Source organism: Anas acuta, chromosome 5 (assembly GCF_963932015.1).
Source record: "Anas acuta chromosome 5, bAnaAcu1.1, whole genome shotgun sequence".
NCBI lineage: Eukaryota > Metazoa > Chordata > Aves > Anseriformes > Anatidae > Anas > Anas acuta.
The window spans coordinates 27,101,511-27,125,313 of NC_088983.1; the positions used below are offsets into that span (position 1 = coordinate 27,101,511).

The 23,803-nt window shown below is 40.2% G+C and overlaps 1 protein-coding gene across 4 annotated transcripts in view; it reads left to right on the forward strand.

Annotated features, from left to right (window-relative positions):
* The window catches only part of LOC137857186 (mucin-5B), a 45,564-nt gene that overhangs the window by 17,578 nt on the left and 4,183 nt on the right, over positions 1-23,803 (forward strand). For 3 of the 4 annotated variants that reach the window (XM_068683388.1, XM_068683390.1, XM_068683392.1), the window contains 30 exons: positions 881-1,007; positions 3,754-4,006; positions 5,032-5,084; positions 5,482-5,582; positions 5,868-6,019; positions 7,174-7,312; positions 8,029-8,139; positions 8,902-9,081; positions 9,478-9,714; positions 10,616-10,772; positions 10,959-11,087; positions 11,517-11,601; positions 11,814-11,851; positions 12,330-12,485; positions 12,837-12,902; positions 13,234-13,326; positions 14,064-14,305; positions 14,821-14,998; positions 15,286-15,536; positions 15,953-16,136; positions 16,694-16,886; positions 17,630-17,808; positions 18,354-18,423; positions 18,570-18,691; positions 19,048-19,079; positions 19,484-19,661; positions 20,652-20,756; positions 21,372-21,412; positions 21,990-22,112; positions 23,040-23,135. In XM_068683388.1, the coding sequence (XP_068539489.1) occupies positions 881-1,007; positions 3,754-4,006; positions 5,032-5,084; positions 5,482-5,582; positions 5,868-6,019; positions 7,174-7,312; positions 8,029-8,139; positions 8,902-9,081; positions 9,478-9,714; positions 10,616-10,772; positions 10,959-11,087; positions 11,517-11,601; positions 11,814-11,851; positions 12,330-12,485; positions 12,837-12,902; positions 13,234-13,326; positions 14,064-14,305; positions 14,821-14,998; positions 15,286-15,536; positions 15,953-16,136; positions 16,694-16,886; positions 17,630-17,808; positions 18,354-18,423; positions 18,570-18,691; positions 19,048-19,079; positions 19,484-19,661; positions 20,652-20,756; positions 21,372-21,412; positions 21,990-22,112; positions 23,040-23,135 (4,071 nt within the window). The remainder of the gene's footprint in view (positions 1-880; positions 1,008-3,753; positions 4,007-5,031; positions 5,085-5,481; positions 5,583-5,867; positions 6,020-7,173; positions 7,313-8,028; positions 8,140-8,901; positions 9,082-9,477; positions 9,715-10,615; positions 10,773-10,958; positions 11,088-11,516; positions 11,602-11,813; positions 11,852-12,329; positions 12,486-12,836; positions 12,903-13,233; positions 13,327-14,063; positions 14,306-14,820; positions 14,999-15,285; positions 15,537-15,952; positions 16,137-16,693; positions 16,887-17,629; positions 17,809-18,353; positions 18,424-18,569; positions 18,692-19,047; positions 19,080-19,483; positions 19,662-20,651; positions 20,757-21,371; positions 21,413-21,989; positions 22,113-23,039; positions 23,136-23,803) is intronic. The other variant, XM_068683391.1, reaches the window with a different exon arrangement.

The window sequence follows — 23,803 nt, forward strand, 5'->3', positions numbered from 1 at the left end:
CATGAAATTTAATGTGTTTCAGGTACATTTAAAATTGTGGCTTATCCTTTGTGCCACCCAAGTTTTCCTTTAAAAATGTCTGCTTGAAAATTCATGTTAACTACATGTAAAATAGGAATTTAATTCACAATTGAAGAAAAGTAATAACCTTATTTTATTATTATTTAATTTTCTATGGATATATTTGTTACTCCTGCTGATCTTATAGGGCTTTAAACCATGATTAGTGGAAGTACTTTCCACAACACCAGTGATGGCAGGACAAAGTGCCATCTATGCAGTATGACCATATTGCTGTTGAGTGGCTGGCTGTATCTGGGTGCTGCCCAGACACCCAATTAAAAGAACTTGAGTTTTAGATGCCCTTTATCCCTATTAGTACTATTTCTTTAGACATCAATACATATGATTCACTGCTAAATCATCTTCTCTTATGTACCTGTCATTTAGTAGGCTGCATCTTACCTGCACACTAGACAGGGACATAAACACCAGTCATCACTGTGTAGTACTTTCAGTTCTGTATATTTTCAGATGCTGTTTTTTGACATGTCCTAATTGTGCATCATTATGGGAGTCTGGTATATACATTTGTTAGTGCTTTAATGAGCTATAGGTGCCATCATCACTCTTATTATTCATCTTTTATGAGTGCCAGACATACCATCATTGAAGTTACATAGCTGTAATGGATTTCCTGTTTCTCCAATTTGCATAGCATTTCATTACTATACATTTTATTGTAGAGATGTTTCAAATTAAACTTCATTGGTAGTAATACTTTTCAGAAAGTATTGGTTGAATACTTTTTGAATTGCTGAATGTTTCCTTGTTTTGTGAGACAGGCGTTATTGCACCCGTGCCTTTTTCTGTTCCCTAGAAATGCATGTATGACACCTGTAATGCTGAGAAGAGTGAAGTTGCACTGTGTAGTGTGCTTTCTACCTACTCCAGAGATTGTGCTGTGGCTGGCATTTCCCTGAAGGGCTGGAGACAGGGTATCTGTGGTAAGCATCCTATAGCATCTTGGGTAGGGATCCGGGGAGTAGCTTCAGGAGACTGCACTCTGTGGCAGCCCAAGGCTTTTGAGCTCAGTCAAGGCTGTAGATCTTTGAAAAATAGAAAAAGCATATGCTCTATAAAAAAAACCTCTGCCTGCTAAAATCAGCTTGTGTCCACTTCATGAAAAGGCTCTTAGGAAACATGCTCCTTGTGTGAATTCAGAGCACAAAGAAAAGGAGTGTAAGGTGTATTAATCAAATCACGACACCTAGTTGCAGTTATGTTAATTTTGAATTTTTGGGCCTCCGTATGTATGTAAATTCTGAAAGATTCTCAACAGTTCTGCTCAGCCCTTCTGTCTCAGACATTGGCCATATACTGGGCATTATTCTAATTAATTGCATTTTTCCATGTTATAATAAAACAGAAATGACTTTTAATAAATATATGTCACTGGTTTCTGAGAATTTGGAAGTGTTTCAAGGTATTTTCAGCTCAGGACCATTTAACAAATAAATAAGTTTCTTGGAACATAAGTTTATATTTGGGTATATACATTGCCAGTAAATCCTGGATTAGGAGTCCATAAAAATGTGTATTTTTTGGCACTGCCAGAACTTATTATGAGATACTATCAGAGCTGAGAATAAATCTCCCGAATCCCAGATTCTGAATTTTACTTTGAAGTTTTCTATTTTTTTCCATTAAAGATCAGATAGTTCAAATGAGTTTTTCCTATTTCAGCGTGAAATATGGGTTAATGTATGGGTTTTCTGACTAATAATATATCCAAACATAAAACATAACAAGAATGATTTTTATGTGACTTTGATACAGCTATGATCTATTCAACTACCTGACTTAGAGGCTAGCTGGAATTTTTAATAGAGACAACGCCAGTCATGCAGTGCTTTGTAGAAGGCATTTAAGGTTATAGTAAGAACAATTTAACAAACCTGTGCTGAAATAGTTATAAGGGAACACAGTGTAGTCTACAGCATCTTATCCTAGAGTCACGCAGGTTTATGCACTGGAAAGTCTCTGTCTATTGAATGCTTTGCTGTCAGTATAGAGTTACTGACATATTTCATGCCAAATCAAGACTGGTTTGCAGCATGGTTTAGTCTGAAATCTGTGGACTTATGACACAATATTGACTCAAACAGTGCAGTAACCTTGGGAAAAATGCTAATGGCTTAATCAGCACGATCATTTTAGGCCATATGTAAAAAGAAATAATCTTTTGGGAACATGCCTGTGATAAGACTGAGGGTTGTACTATTCATGAGTGAAAGAGTAAACGGGCCAGAACAGTCACTCGCGTTGTCTGTCCCCTTGCGGTGATTTTAAAGGCTCTTTCAGCTCCTGCAGCTGTGTCCAGCTGTGCCAGGCTGCAGGCAGCCTCCAAGGCAAGTTATATTGTAAATGGGTGCCTACAGTACAGACAATTCAGTGTAAGAAAAAGGAAATCCTGCTAGCTAACTGATGGCAGTCTGCATATACAACTATCTTTAGTGGAATCACGAACCTTTAGTTGAATTACTAGTTAGGGGGGTCAGTAGCCTCTTCTAAGTCATGGCACTGTTTTCCTGGTTCTCCATGTGTGAGCTAGCTTTAAGCTATTTTTGGTATGCTCATATGCTCTGCACTTATGCCTCCAGTTGTGATGTATATATAATCTAAGATTACTGATCTGTGACCATGGGTACTATAATGAAATAACCTTTTTCTTACCAGACCTCACCTTACCAAAACTGATTTTTTCCCTCTGTGAATAAAGAGAGAAAGTAAACACATTATTATTTTAAAAAATAACTAACAATTGAAGCACCCATTCAGGTAAATCTTCTTGTATGTCAGGTAGACTGTGATATAAATTTGTATTTAAAATCTTTATTATTATCTTCCTTATTTGGCCTATTGTGATTTATAAATACCATTTGCTACATCCTCGTTGCATTTCTATGAAGTAGGAAAATATGGCCTGCAGACCTATTTTGCACATGGGATATCGTGTCTGCTCCAGCTGAGACCAGGAAACCAACTGTTTTTTGTTGGTGGAGGTGGTGGTGGTTTTTAATGTGTACAAACCTAGCACGCTAACTAATCTAAGAAAGTGTACAATGGTCATGGACTGGAAAACCATACAGAGCTTTGTTTAAGCATGGAGCCCATTGCTGATATGGTGATAGCATTACTGCAAAGATGATTAACGCAGTTCCCTGTAAGCAACTCCCCCCTTCAGATGGTAACATGAGTTTTCCTCAAGACATCTGTGAGAATTCAAAAATGTTTTCTTTGGTAATTTCAAATAATTAGCAGAGTTCCTTAGCCCTGCCCACTTATTGTCAAAAATTAACCCTATAAAATGTTTTTCTTAAATGCATTTCTTAAATTATTCCCATCCAAAGAAACCATTAGTAAAGGAGAGAAGATCCATTTTTAACTACATGGGTAAGTGAGAATTTACAGGTTTTAGTTCATGATATAAATAGTATTGTAAATTTTAAAAATGACAAAATTATACCTGTTCCCTTATTCAGTCAAGATACACCCTGTTGCGTATTTCAGTGTCCAATCTCACCTAGTTCAGATTTATGTGATCAGACTTCCCCCAGACCACTGGGAGTCAAAGTCTGCTAGTTAGGAAAAAGTAAATTTACGGCTACCAACTTTCAGAACACTGCATTAACAGTACAAATGATGACTGCACAGAGAAGGCCATACATCCATTTTATTTCTCTTGCAAAGATCCCTCTGAGGAGTGTCCTGAGACTATGGTTTATAACTATAGCGTGAAGTACTGTAACCAGTCTTGCCACTCGCTGGATGAACCCGATCCACTGTGTAAAGTTCAGATCGCTCCTATGGAGGGCTGTGGTTGCCCTGAAGGGACCTACCTCAATGACGAGGAGGAATGTGTCACTCCAGATGACTGTCCCTGCTACTACAAAGGCAAGATTGTTCAGCCTGGCAACTCCTTCCAAGAAGACAAACTGCTGTGGTAAGCTGCTCTGATGATGCAAAGGCCAAATACCTGGGGAATGTCAGGGCTCACCAGGGAAGTCCCTGCTCTAATCCCTGAATGGGGTCATTTTACCGTAATAATGACAAATTTCCGCTTGATCATACCAAAACACATGTTCCCCTGTCAGGTAGTGCAGCCACAGTGAAGTTTAAGACCTTATGTTCCTCCTAGCAAACAGGAAGCTGAAAACATGTAAATTAAAGTCATGTTTGTGATTTATCTGAATGCAAAGTTCATTGTAGTGTAAAAAAAAAAAACAACAAACGCTTACAATGGGAGCAAGATGAGGGCTTTGAGATTGGAGTTTCTGGCTTTGAGACACACACAGAAAAAAAAAGAGTCAAAACCACTCCCCAGCACATCCTGCAGACTAAAAAAATGAAAATGACCAAGGGGAAAGAAATCAAAATCTTAGTTTGTAAACATGAAAGAGAGAGAATTTGGGGGAAAAATAACAAAAATAATATAATTATCTTATATCTCCAGTGCAAAACAATTTTTTCTCATTTTCAGCCAGCTGAGGATAGCAATGCAAACAAATACCAGTGGCAGGCTGAATTTTGCCATGTATTTTTATATTTAGATGTCTATGTATTCACTCTCTTCCAACTCTCAGATTTTCCTCTGAGGTTTCTAGACTGCTTTGTAAACACAGATTCATCTAGTAATTTAAGAGGTCTCTTGTTTGAGAAAGTATCTCTCATCACAGAGATAATAAGAATAAATAAAATAAGAATACAATAAATGCTTAGGGAAGACTTGATTTAGGGAAAACATGCAATAAAATAGTGGCAGATGAAGAAAGAGGATTTAATCATTAGGTCTTAATCTTCCTTCTGGGGATGGCAGTTCATGTCTGAGAGCCTGATAGCTTTACCAAATATTCATTTTGATGGGAATTTGTTATCTGTGTGACTAGCAGAGCTTTGCAGAGGCTTTCTTTCTAGTGAGAGAGAAAAGTGCAAAGAACTGATGTCTTTCATTTTATGGAATCTCTTTAGCAAATGCATTCAAGGAAGATTAGACTGCATTGGAGAAACTGTCCTGGTAAAAGGTGAGATTTCATTAAATAAAGGCTTTATGGTGTCAGCTAGTAAATATAATGTTTTTCTGTGTATCTCTTGCTTTCTATAATATTTTGGTATTCTGTACATTTTTTTGCCTTCTCTCAGTAATGTGCCGGTTATTGATAACAGTTGACTTTGTAAAAATGTCACCAGTGTGTGACACTTTTCAAAAGACGAAGATATTTCCCAGAGCTTAGAGGTTATCTTCCTCCTTCTCCCATCCTGCTGCTGGACAGAAGTAAAAGCTAATGGAAACTGTAAATGAGAGACACATGCCACAATGTGTCTGAGCTCTGAAATGCTCTGCTCTGTTGCACAGTGGCTGATGGTGTCCTTATCGCTTTCACTAAATGACCTGTCTAAAATGGTTTCTTCCCCCTATAGATTGCCCAGCTCCTATGTACTACTTCAACTGCAGCTCCGCGGGTCCTGGTGCAATTGGATCAGAGTGTCAGAAAAGTTGTAAGACGCAGGATATGCACTGTGTAAGGACTTCACCTCCTAGCAGGAGCGTGGGACGACATGATTGTGCATGTATGATTGTCCTTAACAAATGCTGACGCTATTCACAGACCAACCAGTTTACTGACAACACAGCAGCTGTAGCTACCCACCTAGCTGTGACGCTTGCAACTTGATTGTTACTAATTTACAGCTGTAGGGTTTAAAAAAAATCTAAAAGTTTGGCACCCAGTGCTAACACCTTTGTAGGCTCCCTGTATGTTCTGTGCATTACCATATTGCCTTGTGTCGTATCTTTATATACGCAGTATGTCACAGAATGTGTCTCTGGCTGCATGTGTCCTGATGGGCTGGTACTGGATGGCAGTGGAGGATGTATTCCCAAAGACCAGTGCCCATGTGTCCATGGAGGACACTTTTATAAACCCGGGGAAACAATCCAAGTTGACTGCAACACATGGTATGTTATACCAGGGAGTTTTGTTTTATAACAAAGGGTGTTAAAAATAGTCAATGTATCTCATGGGGCAGAGTGTGTTCTGAAGCCCTTCACTTCATCACTAGAGCCATCAGGCATCTAGTAAAAATAAAAAGGGAAACTTTTCCTCTCTGCATCACACTGCAGGAGCCTGTATTCAGGAAGAATAGGTACCAAATGTCAAAGAATTCCCATGGTCTTCCACAAACTGCTTCCACACCAGCTTCATAATTCCCAGCCTCATCCAGGCTGGTTTGGGGCTGGTTATTGTGCAAGGAAGAATTGAGTCTATGTCTGTAGGACTACTCAGCTCAACCCCAGAAAAAGTATGAATTTAGGAGAGGGAGGAACTGCAGTGATATTCCAGCAACTTGAAGCTTCAGTTGCTGCAATTGCCGGTGTAATGGTGCTCTAGTCTTCACAGGTATTGCTGATCATGGTGGGTAAGATTCCTTGGATCCTTACCCATTATTTAGCAAGGATGAGGTTGTGTAGTCCTGCCAGGTGGAGGCACAGAAAATAACAGCCGGAAACGCTGGTCTGATCACTGCTGGTACAAGCAATCAAATTTAGCATGTGAGGCCAAACCCTGATAAGCAGTTGTTGATATCACAGAGGCCATTACAAGGGTTTACTGAAATTAGGTCCTTGTTTTCTTAGGAGAACAGAACGCATACAGAGGAAGAAAAATCGTAGGGTATCTGTGCCAAGGGAATAACTAGAATTTTCTGTCTAATGGTATCCCTGAGCTGCAGTTTGCCAGGGTAGGATGGAGGATAATGCTGGTACATAACACCATAGGAGCAGAACTGGCCATGTGGTACCTCATGGATTAATATTCAGATATCTTTGAAATATCTAGTTGTTCTTCTTGAGCTTAGGTCCTAAATTCCCATTGTCTGCTACCAGGCCTTAATGATTTAAATGATATTTGAAGGGGACAAAATAGAATCAAAATACAGAAAGTTCAAGCATGTCTTGGTAGAAAACACAATTTTTGTAAATAGCAATCCATTATATGGCATGGCCTCGGAGCACTGCAAAAGATTAACCTTTCCATTATTCTGCCCATGTTTGAGGTTAAGGAAAAAAAATGCTTCGTACAGATTGTGAACCTTATCTTATTCACCTCCCAGCACGTGTAACAAAAGGCAGTGGAACTGCACGGACAATCCCTGCAAGGGAACCTGTACTGTGTATGGCAATGGGCACTACATGACCTTTGATGGAGAGAAGTTTGATTTCCTGGGAGACTGTGACTATATTCTAGCTCAGGTATCACATTTTTAATTTTGCTACCCACAGCTTACCCTGTAGGGTTCAGTGTGAGTAATTAAAAGGCTGCCCCATGCAAAATAGTCAATGCTGATGATCTGAGTTTCACCCCTCTCTTCTACCTACAGCAGACACAGGGAGAGTTTCCATACAAAAGCAAAGCAATTAACCCTCAGAAATGACACAAGAGGGCACTGTGTGATCCTAAATGATTAACTCCTGGGCTGGACTGGTGTAATTCCAGCGTCTGCAAAGGGAGGGATTAGTATGGTGCTGAAAAATAATAGTTTCTCTTGGTCATTCAAGAGTGACAGTTGCTTTTTGTGTCTTAAGCATGTAAATGATAATGTGTAGGCCTCAACTCAAGTGTAATTATTGCATGTAATGAGACAGTACTGAACGAGACACTTCATCTCCAAATTACAATTGGTTTTGCTAATACATAAAAAAAAAAAAAAAAGCTTTTTGGCTGTGCATGACTGGTGCTATGACAAGCTCGTTTTTTACTTGAGCTTTTCTCTTTGAAATTTCTTGTCAAGTATGAGCAGTTCAGTCACCACCACATTCTTCTAAAATGCCCAGAGTTTTGGTGAATAAACATGTGACAAAAGAGCAGAAATCAGGCTGACAGAGTATTCATTTAGAGCTCCTGAAAATGTTTAAGATGGGACGAGTTACATAAAAGGCTCTAATAAAATGTTATGTATTTTTCAAAGGACTTCTGCCCCAATAACATGGATGCTGGTACCTTCCGAATTGTAATTCAGAACAATGCCTGTGGGAAGTCACTCTCCATCTGCTCTCTAAAGATCACACTGATTTTTGAGGTTTGTCTGGATTCAGTCACAGCTGTGGAGATGTAGTCTTGATTTTGCAGCAGTTGGTGTAATTTGTCCTTATAGTCCAATTTAGCTGTCGCTAGAGGGTACCCATGGTAGTCAAACAGCCAGAAAGCAGAGATAGGCCAGGAAAGGTGCAGATAATTGGCATTGGACACTTCTGCAGACAAGGGGGCTGATATAGGGAGTCAACAGCACTCTGTGTATGTATGTATGTGTGTGTGTGTGCACCTGTGGTTCTGTGACCTTAGTGGTGGGAAATAATTTTTTTAGAGGAGGCTGTTGCATACTTCTGTGCCATGGTTTATGCACAGGGCAGGTGTTAACTACAGAGAGAAGAGTTTTTTCCTTCCAGCTCAGGTTTAGCAGTTCCCCGAACCAGACACAAAAGAGCAAAGAGGTTTCTCCTGGACTGGGGGATGAGGGTAGGGTGAAACAAAGTGGCATGACACGGGGCATTCTAGCATGCCCAATTGCCCATGCACTCAGGAGCTTCTGTGCCAGCAAACAGATTTCATCTAGAATAAGGACAATTTATGTGACCATGAAGTAAGACTTGTCATGCATGGACAGACGTTTCCCATTGAACTCACTGGGTCTTGTCCATGGCTCACGTGTCTTGGAGTAGGCCAAGACATAGTGCAAAGACTACAGAAAAAGTTAGATGAAGAACAAGAGACAGAATACCAGTGCCATTACACTAAGTTTTCTACTTGGTTTCCTTCTGTGTGATGTATTTGTTCCTTGTAGAGCAGTGAAATCAGGCTCTTGGAAGGAAGAATTCAGGAGATAGCCACTGATCCGGGAGCTGAGAAGAATTATAAGGTGGATCTCAGAGGAGGCTATATTGTTATTGAAACGACTCAAGGGATGAACTTCATGTGGGACCAGAAGACTACAGTTGTTGTTCATGTGGCACCATCTTTCCAGGTATGTGCCTCACAGACTGAGAGTTATGATTTCCAACTCAAACTCCTGCATCCAGAACTGAAGCCCCAGTTTGAAAAGTAGGGCTTGGAAAAGTGTTCAGTCCAGTGGAGCAGAAGCAGCAAGTGGGCCATGCTTTGTTTTATTTCACCATTCAGTTGGTATGGACTTCTCCAAAATACTTGGCACTAGAAATAAAGCCAGACTCTTTGCAGTATTGGAGGGTCTAAAAGAGCGATCTTGTCACTTGAAATCCAGCTTCTTCTAAGACATATTTGGATGGCTGTTTAGAAATTTGCAGCTATTTTTTCTTGGCTTGTTCTGTAGTTTATTTCTGTCAGCCAGTGGGCTGCACTTGAAATAACGAAACCACTTACTGTGCCTACGCAAATTACTCAGGGAAAAGTCTGTGGCCTTTGTGGGGACTTTGATGGCCGGTCAAGGAACGACTTTACAACCAGAGGGCAGTCTGTGGAGATGAGCATCCAGGAGTTTGGAAACAGCTGGAAAATAACAAGCACCTGCTCAAATGTAAACATGACAGACCTGTGTGCTGATCAGCCTTTCAAGTCTGTCCTGGGGCAGAAGCACTGCAGCATCATAAAGAGTAATGTCTTTGAAGCCTGCCACAGTAAGGTAATCCTGTTCTCTCATCCTTATTGGTTTCACACTTGGCATTTGATGCTATTATGCAGCATGTTTGTGCACAGACTGTTATTATTAAAGGCTGTTACATGGCATTCTTGGGTACAAGGCCTACTTCTCTTTAAACACCTCTTTTTACTGCTCTGCCAGTTAAATCCTGTTGCACAGTACTGAGGAAACAGCAGTGCCTGTTTTGAGTAACCAAAGACAAAGGGGATAATAGTTGGCCACCAGAAATAAAAGGTAGATATCTGTTTGTAAAATCTAGAGATAACTTAGTACAGGGCTGTTTGTATGGGGATCCTTGGGAAAGTTTATTCAAATTAGCTAGAGAAATGAATTATTTACTTTATTTTAGACACATTGAATTAATCTAAACAGAAACAGGGCTACTAATTCTTAATGAGCATGTCTATGCAAAGTCTTGGTGCATTTTAATAAGCCATTTAAAGAGCAAATTTGGCTTAATTTTCTTGGTTAGCTCATGTTGACGCAGGTTAAAGCACGAGAGATGTGAAATTCAGTGGAAATAGGATTTCATTTTATAATCAGTCACTATCTGTCAATTAGAAAATGTACACACCATATAGATGTGCTAACCCAAATCAAGGTAGTTTAGTCCTGCGTAAATTACACTGGAAAGACACTTGAGTGTAAATGTCAGCACACAAATAAGAATGAGAAGATTTAAGGTCCAAGTCTAACAGATAGGTGAACATACAAAAACAACTCTTGCAAAATGTCCTAGCTCCTTCATGACAATCCCAGACTGTCACAAACAGTTCTGCCAAATAAACTGCCAGTGGATGGCAGAAATTCAAAGCCCTTTCTCTCATTAAAACATGGTACAGGAGGTACATCTGTGATAACAGATCTGTTGGTATTTTGATAGGTGAATCCAATACCGTATTATGAATCTTGTATTTCTGACTTCTGTGGCTGTGACAGTGTGGGAGATTGTGAGTGCTTTTGTACCTCGGTGGCTGCTTATTCAAGAAGCTGTAGCAGAGCTGGTGTCTGTATTGACTGGAGAACACCTGCCATTTGCCGTAAGTATTGCATTGAAAATGCATGCAGAAAAATGTTGTTCTATGTGTTCAGGTGCACAGGAAATGAAGAAGAGCAGAATTCTGATACCTCTGCATGCCTGTGACTTAATGAGCTCTTGTTTGTGAGAATTAGAAAATGAACCCTTCCCAGTGTCTGAGATTTGGATGTTTTCTCTTCTGTTCCAGCTGTGTTCTGTGATTATTACAATCCACCTGACAAACACGAGTGGTTCTATAAACCCTGTGGAGCACCTTGTCTAAAGACCTGCAGGAACCCACAAGGAAAATGTGGGAACTTGCTGTATAGTTTAGAAGGTAATTCTTGCTTGACTTTGATACAGTTGATATAAGTTGAAGATATAGTATGATTTTAAATGCCTTAAGCATCAAGGTTGCTGTCTGACCTTCAAAGAGTGTCTCTTTTGCCCTAGAAACTCATTGACCATGCCTCTTCTGGGGCTAATTTCCCATGTAATAATACCATTCATAGCAGAATATGCCTGTTGCCTTTAAACTGGGCAGAGATACAAGGTCATTCAGTTTAAATTTGCAAAGAATAATTATCTGTTGACAGACTTAATTGCAACTTCCAGATGAAAGGGAAAAAGAGGACATAGAAAAATAATTGGCAAAACCAAGAATTTTCATACAGGATCATATTAATTTTGGGATCAAATCTGCATGTGATTGCCTCAGATTCAAGTAAAGCAGAACAAAGTTGATTCATTTACTTTAACTTTCCAGGCTGCTATCCAGAGTGTAGTCCTGACAAGCCATATTTTGATGAGGAAAGCAGGGAGTGCGTCTCCCTCCCCAACTGCACTTCATGGTAGGTCAGTCGATGGTAAGAGAGGTAATAATAGGATTAGAAAGGGCAAGGTAGGCAATGTGTGGTTTATGTTCATAGGAAATCATGGCAGTGACAATAATGGTTAAAACCTCAAGGAGCAGGCTTCTTTGTAAAAGTAAATACCATCTGCTGACAGATATTATTCCACATATACAAGGCAATAAAACAACTCCTCTCCTCTTTATCTTCAGCAATCCTGAAGAGAAACTGTGTACCGAAGACTCTGAAGGTAACATTTGAATACCTTTCATCGAGTGATGATAACACTGAAACGACCAGACATCACATGTTGCTGCAGGCATGTTGCTAGCTAGTTCAATAGGTGGTGTTAGAGCAGTACAAACATGTCAGTGTCTTATCACTCATCAAGGCAGTAATCCCAGCCATATCCCCTGCCAAGAGGGAATGCTCCTGTTCTCTAGGTTGGGTGAGGACAGTGCCAGTTCTGATGCTTTCAGCAGCCAGTAATTCCTCTATGCAAGCTGACTCCAAGAAGCACCATCAGCAAGAAAAATCCAACTTACTTTAAATAAATGAGGTAGACCCTCAATGCAACTTCTCAAGTAGAAACTGAGAATATTTTCCAGTCAGATCATTCACTTTTGCTTATATGAACTACAGAACGGTAAATACAGTTTGTTTTTCTTTTCATTTATAATGACAGAGTATCCCCTGGTTTGATGGCATTTGCTCTTTTGTTGCCTCAGATTGCCTCTGTTGCTACAATGGGAAGACTTATTCCTTAAATGACACTATATATGGCCAAACAGATGAGGTTGGGTGTGGTAATGCTGTCTGTGGTCCTAATGGAGAGATCATCAAAACATTCATCCCTTGCAACACACCATCTGCACCAGCACAAGGTACTATTTATACAAGGTTTGGTGGTGATTTTATCAAGTCTGTAATGGTAACAAGATTCCTCTGTCTCTGAAAAAGACTACTCTTACCTCCATAAAATAAAAAATAAAAAAGTGTATTATCCTGCAGTAACAAATTATACAAAGTGAGGCAAGCAGAACTAAAAGTTATCTTCTCTACTCAAGTGAGTGGAAGAGTTAAAGACCTGATGGTGAGCGTGTGTGTTTCCCATGTTTACATGTTTCATTCCAGGTGTTATGTGGTAATAGCTAGGAAAGAAAGGATTATTCAAAACAGCTTATAGACTGGCTTCATTAAATAACTAAATGATCTGTCTGTATTTAAACCAACAGATGCTTCACAACTAGATGTTAAAAGACAAAACGGTGTGCCACTGGAAGTCACTTCTCCAAAGTCAGGTGAAGTCATACAGGATTAGGAAGTTCAATAAGACCTTAATTTGGAATCATATTAAGAGATAGTGGAAGGGGGTTTTATTTTATTCTATATAAAAATACCTGATACACACACCTAGAAGAGTGTGTGTACTATACTAGTAGCATATAGTGTGTGCGTATGGAGGTTATAAGTACATAGAGAGGGTGTTTTTAGTGTGTACCAGTACAGAATGTGATGAAGGTGTAAAATAATTTTGTTCTTCTTGTAAACATAGAGAACGTAACAGACATCATAGGGCTTGAATGTAGAGTTGCAAAGGATCTGGTCATTAATAGATTTCCTTTCCTGCAGAACCACATATGCAACCTGTAACATCTGCACCACCATCGTCAATGCTAACCACTCCCTGCTTCTGCACTGACAATGGACAATTGCTACAAATGGGTGAGAAACCAAGCAATTTCTTCTTTTTTTTTTTTTTTTCCTGCACTGTTGATTTGAGAAGATGTAATGTTAGATAAATGTGCTCCAGCAAGTGCTGGTTCTGTCTACTGCAATTACATATGGAGTTGTTACGTCTTTAAAGTGTAACTAACACCTTCAAAATTACAGTTCTCATGTACCGTGTGACATTGTCCTGGTTTGGATATCCCTGGTGTAAAGAAGTTTAGAGCAGATGCTAACTTAATTGTACTCCAGCACAAACCCTGACTCACAAATCCCAAACATAGGTTTGTAATCCACATTCATATTCCAAAGATAGAGGAGTGAAGGCTCCTTTTCATCTTAGTAGATTCTGAACCATTTATCTCATGGTCTTTGTGAAGACCAGATATGCTTAGTGATGTACTCGGTATTCTCTCCTCTTGGACTCATTTTCAACCATTTTCAATTCTCACCAGTGTACTCAATGAAGAATCTGCAGAAGAACTGCAGATTTGCCACCTGTGGCCCTCCCTCAGGCTTTGCCATTTGGATGAATTGAGCCCTGGTTCAGTTGTTAAATTCAAACAGTTGCAGACAGTCACAACTGAAGGTAGCCATCAGGTGCAGTCAAGCCCAGTTAAATGCAGGGCTGAGTATGTGATTGATCTGTGATGCATAGCCTTTAAGAGTTCACAGCAAACATTTACCACTTTCATAGGCAATTCAGTGCTGATTGTTGGGTTTTGGCCCTGCAGGAGAAAATGTTTCTCTGCCAATGAATATATCGGGTCATTGTGCTTACTCCATTTGCAACGCTTCATGTCAGATTGAATTAATCTGGGCAGAGTGTAAAGTCGGTCAAACTGAGGCACTCAACATCTGTGATCCAGACTCTGAAGACTGTCCACCAACAGCTGCTTCCAGTGCAACAAGCCTAGTTCCTGCTACGACGTTGGCTCCTGTGAGCGATTGTCTTGGGCTCATTCCTCCTAGAAAGGTGAGAGACTGGAAAGAAGAAGGTGTGGTTCTTTACAGTGTTTCCTCCAGCCAAGATTTGGCATTCTCCACACGTAGATTCCTCTGATGCTGGTCAGCACTGCTGCAGCTAGTCTGTAGTTGTGGCTGAACTAGGTGATTGATAAATATAGCAGAAGCCCTCAAATATTTTAGGGAATAAATTGAAGATTATGCTGTTCAGTGAAAAATCTAACAGGCTGTAGGCAGGCAGAGCCACATGAGCTGAAGAAAGGCTAGGAAAGCCCACCTGTCTGTGTCCCACCATCACAAGTGGTCAGGACATTAATGCTGAGATCTGCAACAAAATGTTGCAGAACAAAACAAAATGTCAAAGCTCTGTTGATTGCAATACTTTTCATACTATCTGACAGAGAAAGAGTAGATAGCAACGCCATACCAAACAGGAACATGAATGGAGGGTGGTAGGTGTGTGTGGTTTTAAAATTTTTTATTACTTTGCTGTGTTCCTCTACTGCTCTTTCAATCTGTCAATAGTTTAACGAATCATGGAATTTTGGAAACTGCCAGATTGCCACTTGCCTGGGAGAAGGAAATAATATTAAACTGTCCAGTGTGACTTGCCCTCCTCAGCAACTGAAACTCTGTGTGAATGGTTTCCCATTCATGAAACACTATGATGAAACTGGCTGCTGTGAAGTCTTTGAGTGTCAGTGTAAGTAGCAGGTGAATTCCTGAAATTTATGTTATTCTCAGCCCATCTTCAAACAAGATAAATCTGTGTGATCAGCATCTTTATTATCTTTGTATTGATTCAGTAGGTTGTAATGGAGCAGAATTCCCACCTGAAACATTGGCTATTAAGAGCAGATAAGAGTCCTTGCTAAGCTATCTTTTCTTCATCAAACTGGTCATTTCAGCTCTCAACAAAAGAGATTATAAAATTTAAAATCAGCTTGAAGCTGAGAAGTCAAACTCAAAGTGTGCTACTCTGTCTTCCAGGTATTTGCAGCGGATGGGGAAATGAGCATTACGTGACTTTTGATGGAACATATTATCATTTTAAAGAAAACTGCACATACGTCCTTGTGCAGTTAATTCATCACAACTTTCACAACTTCTGGATTCACATAGACAACTACTACTGTGGTGCCACTAATGGAGCAATTTGTTCAATGTCCCTTCTCATTTTTTATTCCAATTCTGTTGTTATTTTGACACAAGCAATGGAACATGGAAAAGAAACAAACTTGGTAAAGTATTTTGTTAAAATGAATCCTCAGAATTATTTTGCTGTATCTGTATTATTCTACTGCCAAATGCTCTGCCATGACAAAGGACAAAGCTCATCACAAATGGCATGGGTAGGAAATGCAGTTACATCCCTCACTCTTTTTTGTTAGTGTCAGGAAAAAAAAAAGTATATTCTAAAAACTTGGAAAATTGTCACATAACTGAAAGCTGTGTTTTTCTTTCTGATGGAAGTAATCAAATATAAATTAGAGTATATTAAAAAGGAAGCACTGGGAACTGCCTAAATGATTGCCTTTGTCAGACTTCATTTGGTGTATCTGAGAGCTGAATCTGTGCTCTACTTGCCAGACACAAACTATGGATCTTACTCAATAGAAGAATGTTCATAGAGACCTTTTGCTTCTCTTCTTTTTAGATTTTATTTAATGATAAGAAAGTTGTTCCGGATGTTTCCACGAATGGTATCAGGATAACCAGTTCTGGCCTTTACGTCATAGTTGAAATACCAGAATTAGAAGTTTATGTCTCCTACAGTCGACTTGCGTTTTACATAAAACTCCCTTTTGGAAAGTTTTATAACAATACCATGGGACTGTGTGGTGAGTGTGCTCATCAGCTGACAGTAAAGAATGCAATAAATTTTCCTCCTCCTTTCTTTTGTCCACTTGTAAACAACTCTAAACTTTTGTGACTCCAGTGATTTTTAAGTTTGACAAATTTTAACAAAATTGTCTCTAATTGGTGAAAAGGTACTGTCAGAAGATACAGTTTTGAATCACTTCCTTTCATTCTGTCCACATTTGCTGGTGGATGGAGACAAGCTTTCTCTAAGTCTCTGTCTTGATCATATGATTTTACTTACTCACTATGGGAATATACAGAATCTGGAGAGTCCTGTGTTGTGAGAGAACCATCTCATTTTCTTTAGCCTTCATGAGGATTGCATTAGCCAAGACCTCAGTTCTGGTTTTCATGAGTAACTGGCAAACTATTTCTTCTAGCCTTCTCCTACAAAGTTCTTGTGAACTCATCCAGGACTATGCGTGTTACTTTCTCACAAGAAGAACTGCCTTCCAGGTATTGCTGTTTTGCGTAAAAGCAGTTTTATCAGCATCAGCTGTCCTTGAACTGTCACTTGCTTTTATATTGCTACCAGGTACGTGCACCAACCAAAAGGCTGATGATGCTATGAGAAGGAATGGTGAGGTCACTGAGTCCTTCAAAGAGATGGCATTAGATTGGAAAGTCCCAGATCCTACTAACAGATACTGTAATTCAGGTGTCTCAGAACTGGCTGTGATTGAAAATCATCAGCATTGTGAGCCTTCAGACCTGTGTAAAATCGTCTGGTAAGACAGCTCCCAAAAGAGACAAATTTTTGTGCTTAACCACAGGGCTTGGGTGAACTGCTTATGGGACACAATGAAAATATGAATTCTAGCGTACCTTGAAAAAGTGAGCATTGAATTGATGTATGAATGTTCCTGAGTTTTGCAGATCAAAATCTGTCTTCCCTTAATACTGTCTGCTACTTGGCACTTGCTTTGCTTGTTGTTTCTGGAGAAGTTAAGTGGGAACTAGCTATAATTCACTATCTGAATGCTTTGGGGATGAATAGGAGCCACAGTCAGAATATAGCCAGCACAGTCAGAATATAGCCAGCATGTGTGTGTGTTTGTTTTTAAAATAATTTTGTGGTTTAAAATAGGATTGCCAACAATGTTGACATTAAAATGTCAGTATATAGAAATATAGCTGTGAGCCGTGCAGGAGATTCTTCTTTGCAGGTCTCAGTCCAATGTAAAATTGCTTTGTTTCAAGGCGTTGTAAAGAATGGGAGGTAAAGCTTTCTTAATTAAGCTGTGTGGGTGTATTGTCTATTGGAGCAACTTGTAGTTGTATCTTTACCTTGAGGCCTTCTCTGGGTGGGGATCGTTTTGGCTACACATGTGGGTGTATTGCTTATTGGAGCAATTTGTAGTTTTATCTTTACCTTGAGGCTTTCTCTGGGTGAGGATTGGCTGATTTGAATTGTTCTTTGGAATTAGTCCAAGGGAGCAAAATGCCATATCTGTTTCCTTGCTTTGAGAAGGAACCTGACCGAGTGCCACAGTGTGGTTCCCCCTCAGCCCTACTACGAGGCCTGTGTGGCCAGCGGTTGCTCGGACCAGCACCCCAGCACCGAGTGCCAGAGCATGCAGACATATGCGGCCTTGTGTGGGCTCCACGGGGTCTGTGTGGACTGGAGGAGGCAGGCGAATGGGCAGTGTGGTAAGCCTGGGAAAGAGAAAGACCTTCTGGTTGGTGAAGTGTCTTTGGTCTGTTCTTTCCTCACCCACGCACCCATTTCTGTCCCTTCACATCGTCAGGCTTAAATCTTTCCTAAGCTGCTCTGGGTCTGAGAAATACAGGAGCTAATCAAAAGAGTTGCAGTTCAAAAATGGTACAAAACAAGTGGGAAACAGGCCAGTGGTCTTTCCTGCACCTCTCAGCAAAGGAATGGGTTGGGACATTTAGCCACTTTTCTCCCCTTTGCGTCACATACAGCTTCGTCACTAGATGGCAATGCACAGCTTCTCTCTGCCTGCTTTACCCTGCTCAGGGGACCTGAGTAAACACCACTGGTACTGGTGCAAGTGCCTTGACGAATCCATTAAACCCCTCTTGCTGAAGTTGTGGGGACCTCTTGTTGGGCTGGAGCCTGGGCTGTGCTGCCCATAGGGCAGCCTTAACTGGTGCATGCTGTGTGTCTGTCGTGTGACGGAGGGTACGAATAGGCCGAGGCTTTCTAACCCATGTGCTGTAATGCTCCACAGAGGCCAGTTGTGCTCGGGATCAGGTCTACAAGCCATGTGGAGAAGCAAAAAGAAACACTTGCTTCAGCAGGTGGGTCGTGTCCTAAGGCAAAGGTCCATCATTTCAAAAGTGCCAAGGAAGGCTGGAAGTTGGCATTTCTTTGGGTATTAGGTGTCTGTTTGCCCCAGGCAAATTTCTGCCTCTCACACATTTCTGTTTATTTTCTAATTGTGCAGAGAAGTCATAAAGGACATCGCCCCCTCCCAAAATAACACACATGTGTTTGTTGAGGGATGCTACTGCCCTGATGGAAAAACTCTGCTGAATGATCACGATGGCATTTGTGTTTCTGTCTGCGGTAAGAAATGTAAAAAGTGGGATGGGGAGGGGTCATAAGAGTATAAGCTCACATAAGTGGAATGTTCTGGATACAGGGGAAATAGGGGAAACCTTCATATTGAATGTTTCTAGCTAGGCTAGAAATGTTTCTGATTGACCGTTTCCCCCTACTTTTACACAGAAAGTGGAACTTTTGAAATAACAAAGGATATTTAGGCAGAGGATATTGAAATATTTTGGATACACAACTTGTGACTTTGCACTCTGGATCTTTCTGTGTCCATTCCTCAGATTCCTTTTATTCCTGTACTCTTGCTTCTGTTGTTTTCCCCAGTTTAGTTATCACTAAAGGAATCTGTAATTTTTTTTTTATAGGTTGCACTGCACAAGATGGATCAGTGAAACAGGTAGGAAAAAGGAAAATGCTAACTTTATACTATAGCTGGGTGCTGTGACCTACAGTAAAAATGGTTGCATGAGTTTCTTTTAATTCTAAGCTTAAATACTAGTGAACAGTGTTGACAGTGGGGAAGAAAACAGCAGATTTTAGTAACTCCAGGATTTCATTAATAGAGATGCGGAAATAAAATTAGCAGTTTGTAGGAATCATTTTTCTAGAGAAGTAACAAGTTTCCCTTTCTACAAAGGAAGGTGGCAGGATTTTTTCTTCTCTGCCCTCTGGGATTTGAACTCTGATTTTTCCAACATAATGAAATAGGGCAATCTGGCCCTGTGCTGCTTTGTGGTAGTCATTCATTAATCTAATGCTTCTAGATTTTGCTCTCTGAACAACTATCTCTTGTTTTCACAGCCTAGAGAAGCTTGGGAGCATGACTGTCAATACTGTGCTTGTGATGAAGTGACCTTGAATATCTCTTGCTTCCCCCGGCCTTGTGCTAAATCTCCACCTATCAACTGCACTAAAGAGGGCTTTGTACGCAAAATAAAACCACGTCTGGATGATCCATGCTGCACAGAAACAGTCTGTGGTATGTAGACAATTCACGTGGCATCATCATTTGCCTCATGATGATCCTCAAGTGAAATTAAAAGAAAAAAAAAAAGCACAACAGGTACTAGATTCAAATAAACACACTAGATTAATCATTTATTCTTGCTGTCAGAAGAGACCTCCTCTGGTTCAGCTTCTATTCTAAATTAGATCTATGTCCCACTTGATATTTAAGTTGGAAAATGCCACATGGATCATTGGGGACCACTAGGTAGTTCACAGGATCCTCTGGCTCTTGTCCCTTCTGAGATGCTGGGGTGATCCCTGCACATAGGTCCATCCAATATGGAAGGATGGACTTTTCTGTCTCTCACATGTAGCTTCTTTATATGTTTGCCCTCACCATTCAATGTGCATTCTTCTAGTCCCAAATGCCTGCAACAGCACAGGACCTCCTCATTAGTCTGCTCAGCTCCTGGCCATTCCTACCACCCATAGGAGGATGCAGGGCAGGATCCTGGCAGTGGTGGGATGTTTTTCTCTTCCTCATCTTTTTGTGCTCCTGTACATTGGGCTCCTTTGGGTTCTGTGAGGGAGTAGTGGGCACTGGTAGGGTGCTGTAGCTTGCACCTTCCTACCTTTATGTCTCTGGCCCTCATCCACTGCTTCTTCCATTTTTTTGTTTGTTTGTTTTGTTTTCATTCTCATTTGCTTTTACCCTAATTCTTTCTTCCTATCGATTCCTTTTTTTCTCTGAGGTGAGCGTGTTTGTGTTTAGTTTGTTAGCAATGACATCTAGTGGGGGAAGAGAAAGAGGAACAAGGGCCAGAACTGTATGCCCAGGGAAGACCTTTACAATAGGGCAAGCTTTGAAAAAGTTTATTTGTACATGTCCCAGCTTCCAAACTGTTTGGTTCAAGAATCATTTATGTCTTCCCTATTTCTTGGATGTTCAAACTTTTTGGTCTGCAAGAAAAACTGCTGGACAGGATGATTTGGCTTACTTTATCTCCATTGTCTATTGCAGAATGTGATATAAAAACCTGTGTTATCAACAAAACAGCATGTGACTTAGGTTTCCAACCTGTGGTAGCTATATCTGAGGATGGTTGTTGTCCTGTCTTCTCCTGTAGTAAGTACCATGTTTCCTTAAGAAATTTTATTTATTCCTTCAACTATTTCAGTTTTTCTGAATGAGTCAATATCACAAGAAGTAGCCTCTCCCTTTCCTTTCGAGCCTTTAAATTTTTATGGTGGTGGAATAAGTGATGTAAGTTCTCTGTAGCTAATATTCAATGAGATCTTGGGATGTAAGTTATTGAACAAATACTGCATTTCTATTCCATTGAAGCCATACAGTTCTGCTGTCAAACTGTATTTCTGGAATTGCACACCTGACCCAACTTCCCATTTTCTCAGTGACCAGCAAGGTGGTTAACAATAAAGCTCAGCTAATTTCAGGCATGGGTAACTACATGAAGTACATTTTTTTTTTTTGCCATATGGAAGATACCAGGATATAGAATTACCCCACACTTCACGCATAACATCTGAGTAGATGTTAAATGTGGGCTTCAGAATAACAATTTAACAGCATGTTTTTCCCTCTGTTGTGCAGGCTATGAAGGCTAGCAAATAGACTCAGTTCTACTCTTTGTCTTCTCTAAATCAGTGAGAATTTAGAGATGAGTTCAGTAACTGGCTACATCATTCCTAGTACATTGTTTTCATTTTATTTTTCTTACAGTACCAAAAGGTGTATGTGTTTCTGAAGGAGTTGAATTTAAGGTAGGTCTTCTTCCATACATTTTTTTCCACAGGTTGATGCAGCCTGAATCAGAATTTTCTGAACTTATTGTTGTCAACACTTAATAATGTACACTTTAATCCTGCCTTTTTTTTTTTTTAATCCCTGCCAGCAGTCTAATGTGTTACTGAAGATATTAATGAATAGGTAGTGCTAGAGACCAGTAGCTTGCTTACTAAATGAGATCTTACCTGTGTTTTAGAGTCTAGAAGTCAGAATTGTGATTGAATACAAATTTTAAAACTCATTGGATGTTGTAAGATTAATTACTAGGTCAAACTGAGGAAAAATTGAAGTTTGGAGTTTATAAGACAACATAAGTCATGTAATGTCATCAGTGCACTTGAATATGTCAGCCTCACGTTCATTTTGTGATACTAAGAAGTGTCAGGTTTGAAGTCAGAGATCTGAAGATACTCATTTCAGAAAGTTCTACCAAAAATAATTCCTGAGCATAATCATTCATGTTTGATAGTCCAGGGGACATATGTTTATTCTACAACCCACCAATTTCTTGCTGTTGCCTGTTTTCCTCTCTGCTTTTCTTTATCTTTTCAGCCTGGGGCAGTGGTGCCTAAGAGCTCCTGTGAGGACTGTGTGTGCACAGATGAGCAGGATGCTGTGACGCAAACCAACCGCATCCAGTGTGTTCCAGTGAAATGCCAAACCACCTGCCAACAGGTCAGTACCACGCACTCAGCCTCCCTGACCACAAACAATGGCTGCTAGGGGATGCATGGTAGAACCGTGACAGTAAAACTGCTGCCTCAGTAAAAGATAGCAGGATGTAATTTTCTATTAGGTCCTCTTTAGGATGCTGGCCATTTTTGCTCTACCAATTTAAGAGGTCACCCTTTGAGAGATTCCCTGAAGGAAAGTGATTGCAAACCTGTTCCCGTTAGAGAGACGTCTGACTGCTGAAAGATGAAGTTTATGTTGTTCTGTTGGTGGTGTTTTCAGCTCCAAAATTAAGATTATAAGGAAACCACACGGTTGTTTAAGGAGTTTCCAGACACTGCTTGGTACTTGTGAGCTAGGAGTGTGTGCACAAACTGCTCAGTCTATTACTGAATGCAAGAAAGAATGGTTTCTGTTCCGTTCTCACCCAGATAAGGCTAGATCCACTGCCAATCCTAAAAATGGATAAAACCATTAACCTTTATCTTGAAGCAGGATAGACCCATGAAAAGACTGCTGGATATCTAAAACACAGGGAAGGAAATAACCGATGCACTATCTTCACATGTCTGACAGTGACAGTTCTAGTGAATAATCATATCAGACCAAGTGCTGGTAGTAGATTTTTCAAGTAATCACCTGATGAATTAATTTATTTGTTCTAACTTGTGTGTTAGCACAAAGAAGAGCAGCCAATGGCAGGGTGTATATGGTAACTGAAGTGACCCAGAGGTAACTTCAGTATGGGAAAGAAATTATCAGCTTTAATTGTCAGGCTTAAAGTGATTCCAAAAGGTTTCTAACAGCAACAGAAATGAAACCAGAAGGTTGACTCATTTCCACTGCCATCTCCAGTGTGGCTGTGATCCGACAGCGTTTCATGAACAGGACTGCAGGTAACATGGCTAAATGGTGACCTTATTTCCACAGGGCTTCCGCTATGTAGAACAGGAGGGTCAGTGCTGCAGCCAGTGCCAGCAAGTGGCTTGTGTGGCAAATTTTCCATTTGGCAATGTCACCATCGAGGTGAGTGCTCCTTTGCTCTGCATGGAAAGCTGAATTATCCAAAAAGACCTCAACGTTTTTTGAAATCAGTGTCATATATTTTGAAGCTGGGAAGACCTTTACAAGATTTTAAAATGTCTCTATTTCCAAAGTAAGTGTTAAGTTTTATATGGCTGCTCCTTGCTGTGTGCATCTTGAAGACATTGCTGTGTTTAAAATTATGCATCTTTGGCAGGAATGGAAATCATGTCACCCTCTCTTCGTGACATGCAGCACGGGGAAAGAATTTGTAGGGGATGATGATATTGCAAAACCCTGCTCTTGCAGAGATACGTGAGCTGGCTTCACATGACACTGCTCTGATGCTGGAAGACATGTCATTTATCTTGCCCTAGAAATACAAAGCTAAATAGTTTGAGCAAGCTGATATAACTGTACTAACATTGGTTCTGAATTTGTTGGGGCAAAAATCGAAAATGTCATAGCTGCTGCAGTGTAGTTTACCTTGGTAACACCCAGGTAATACACCACGTCTCTTCAGCATAGTGTTGTGAGACGTGAACTGAACCTCAGGCTAGCTGTTTGCTTTTATTACAGCCTGCTATTGCTGTGAACAGTTAATACTGCCGTCTCACCCAGTGGCTGTTTTCTTATGTGCTATTTCTTCTCTGGTAGCTCCTGAGCTCTGC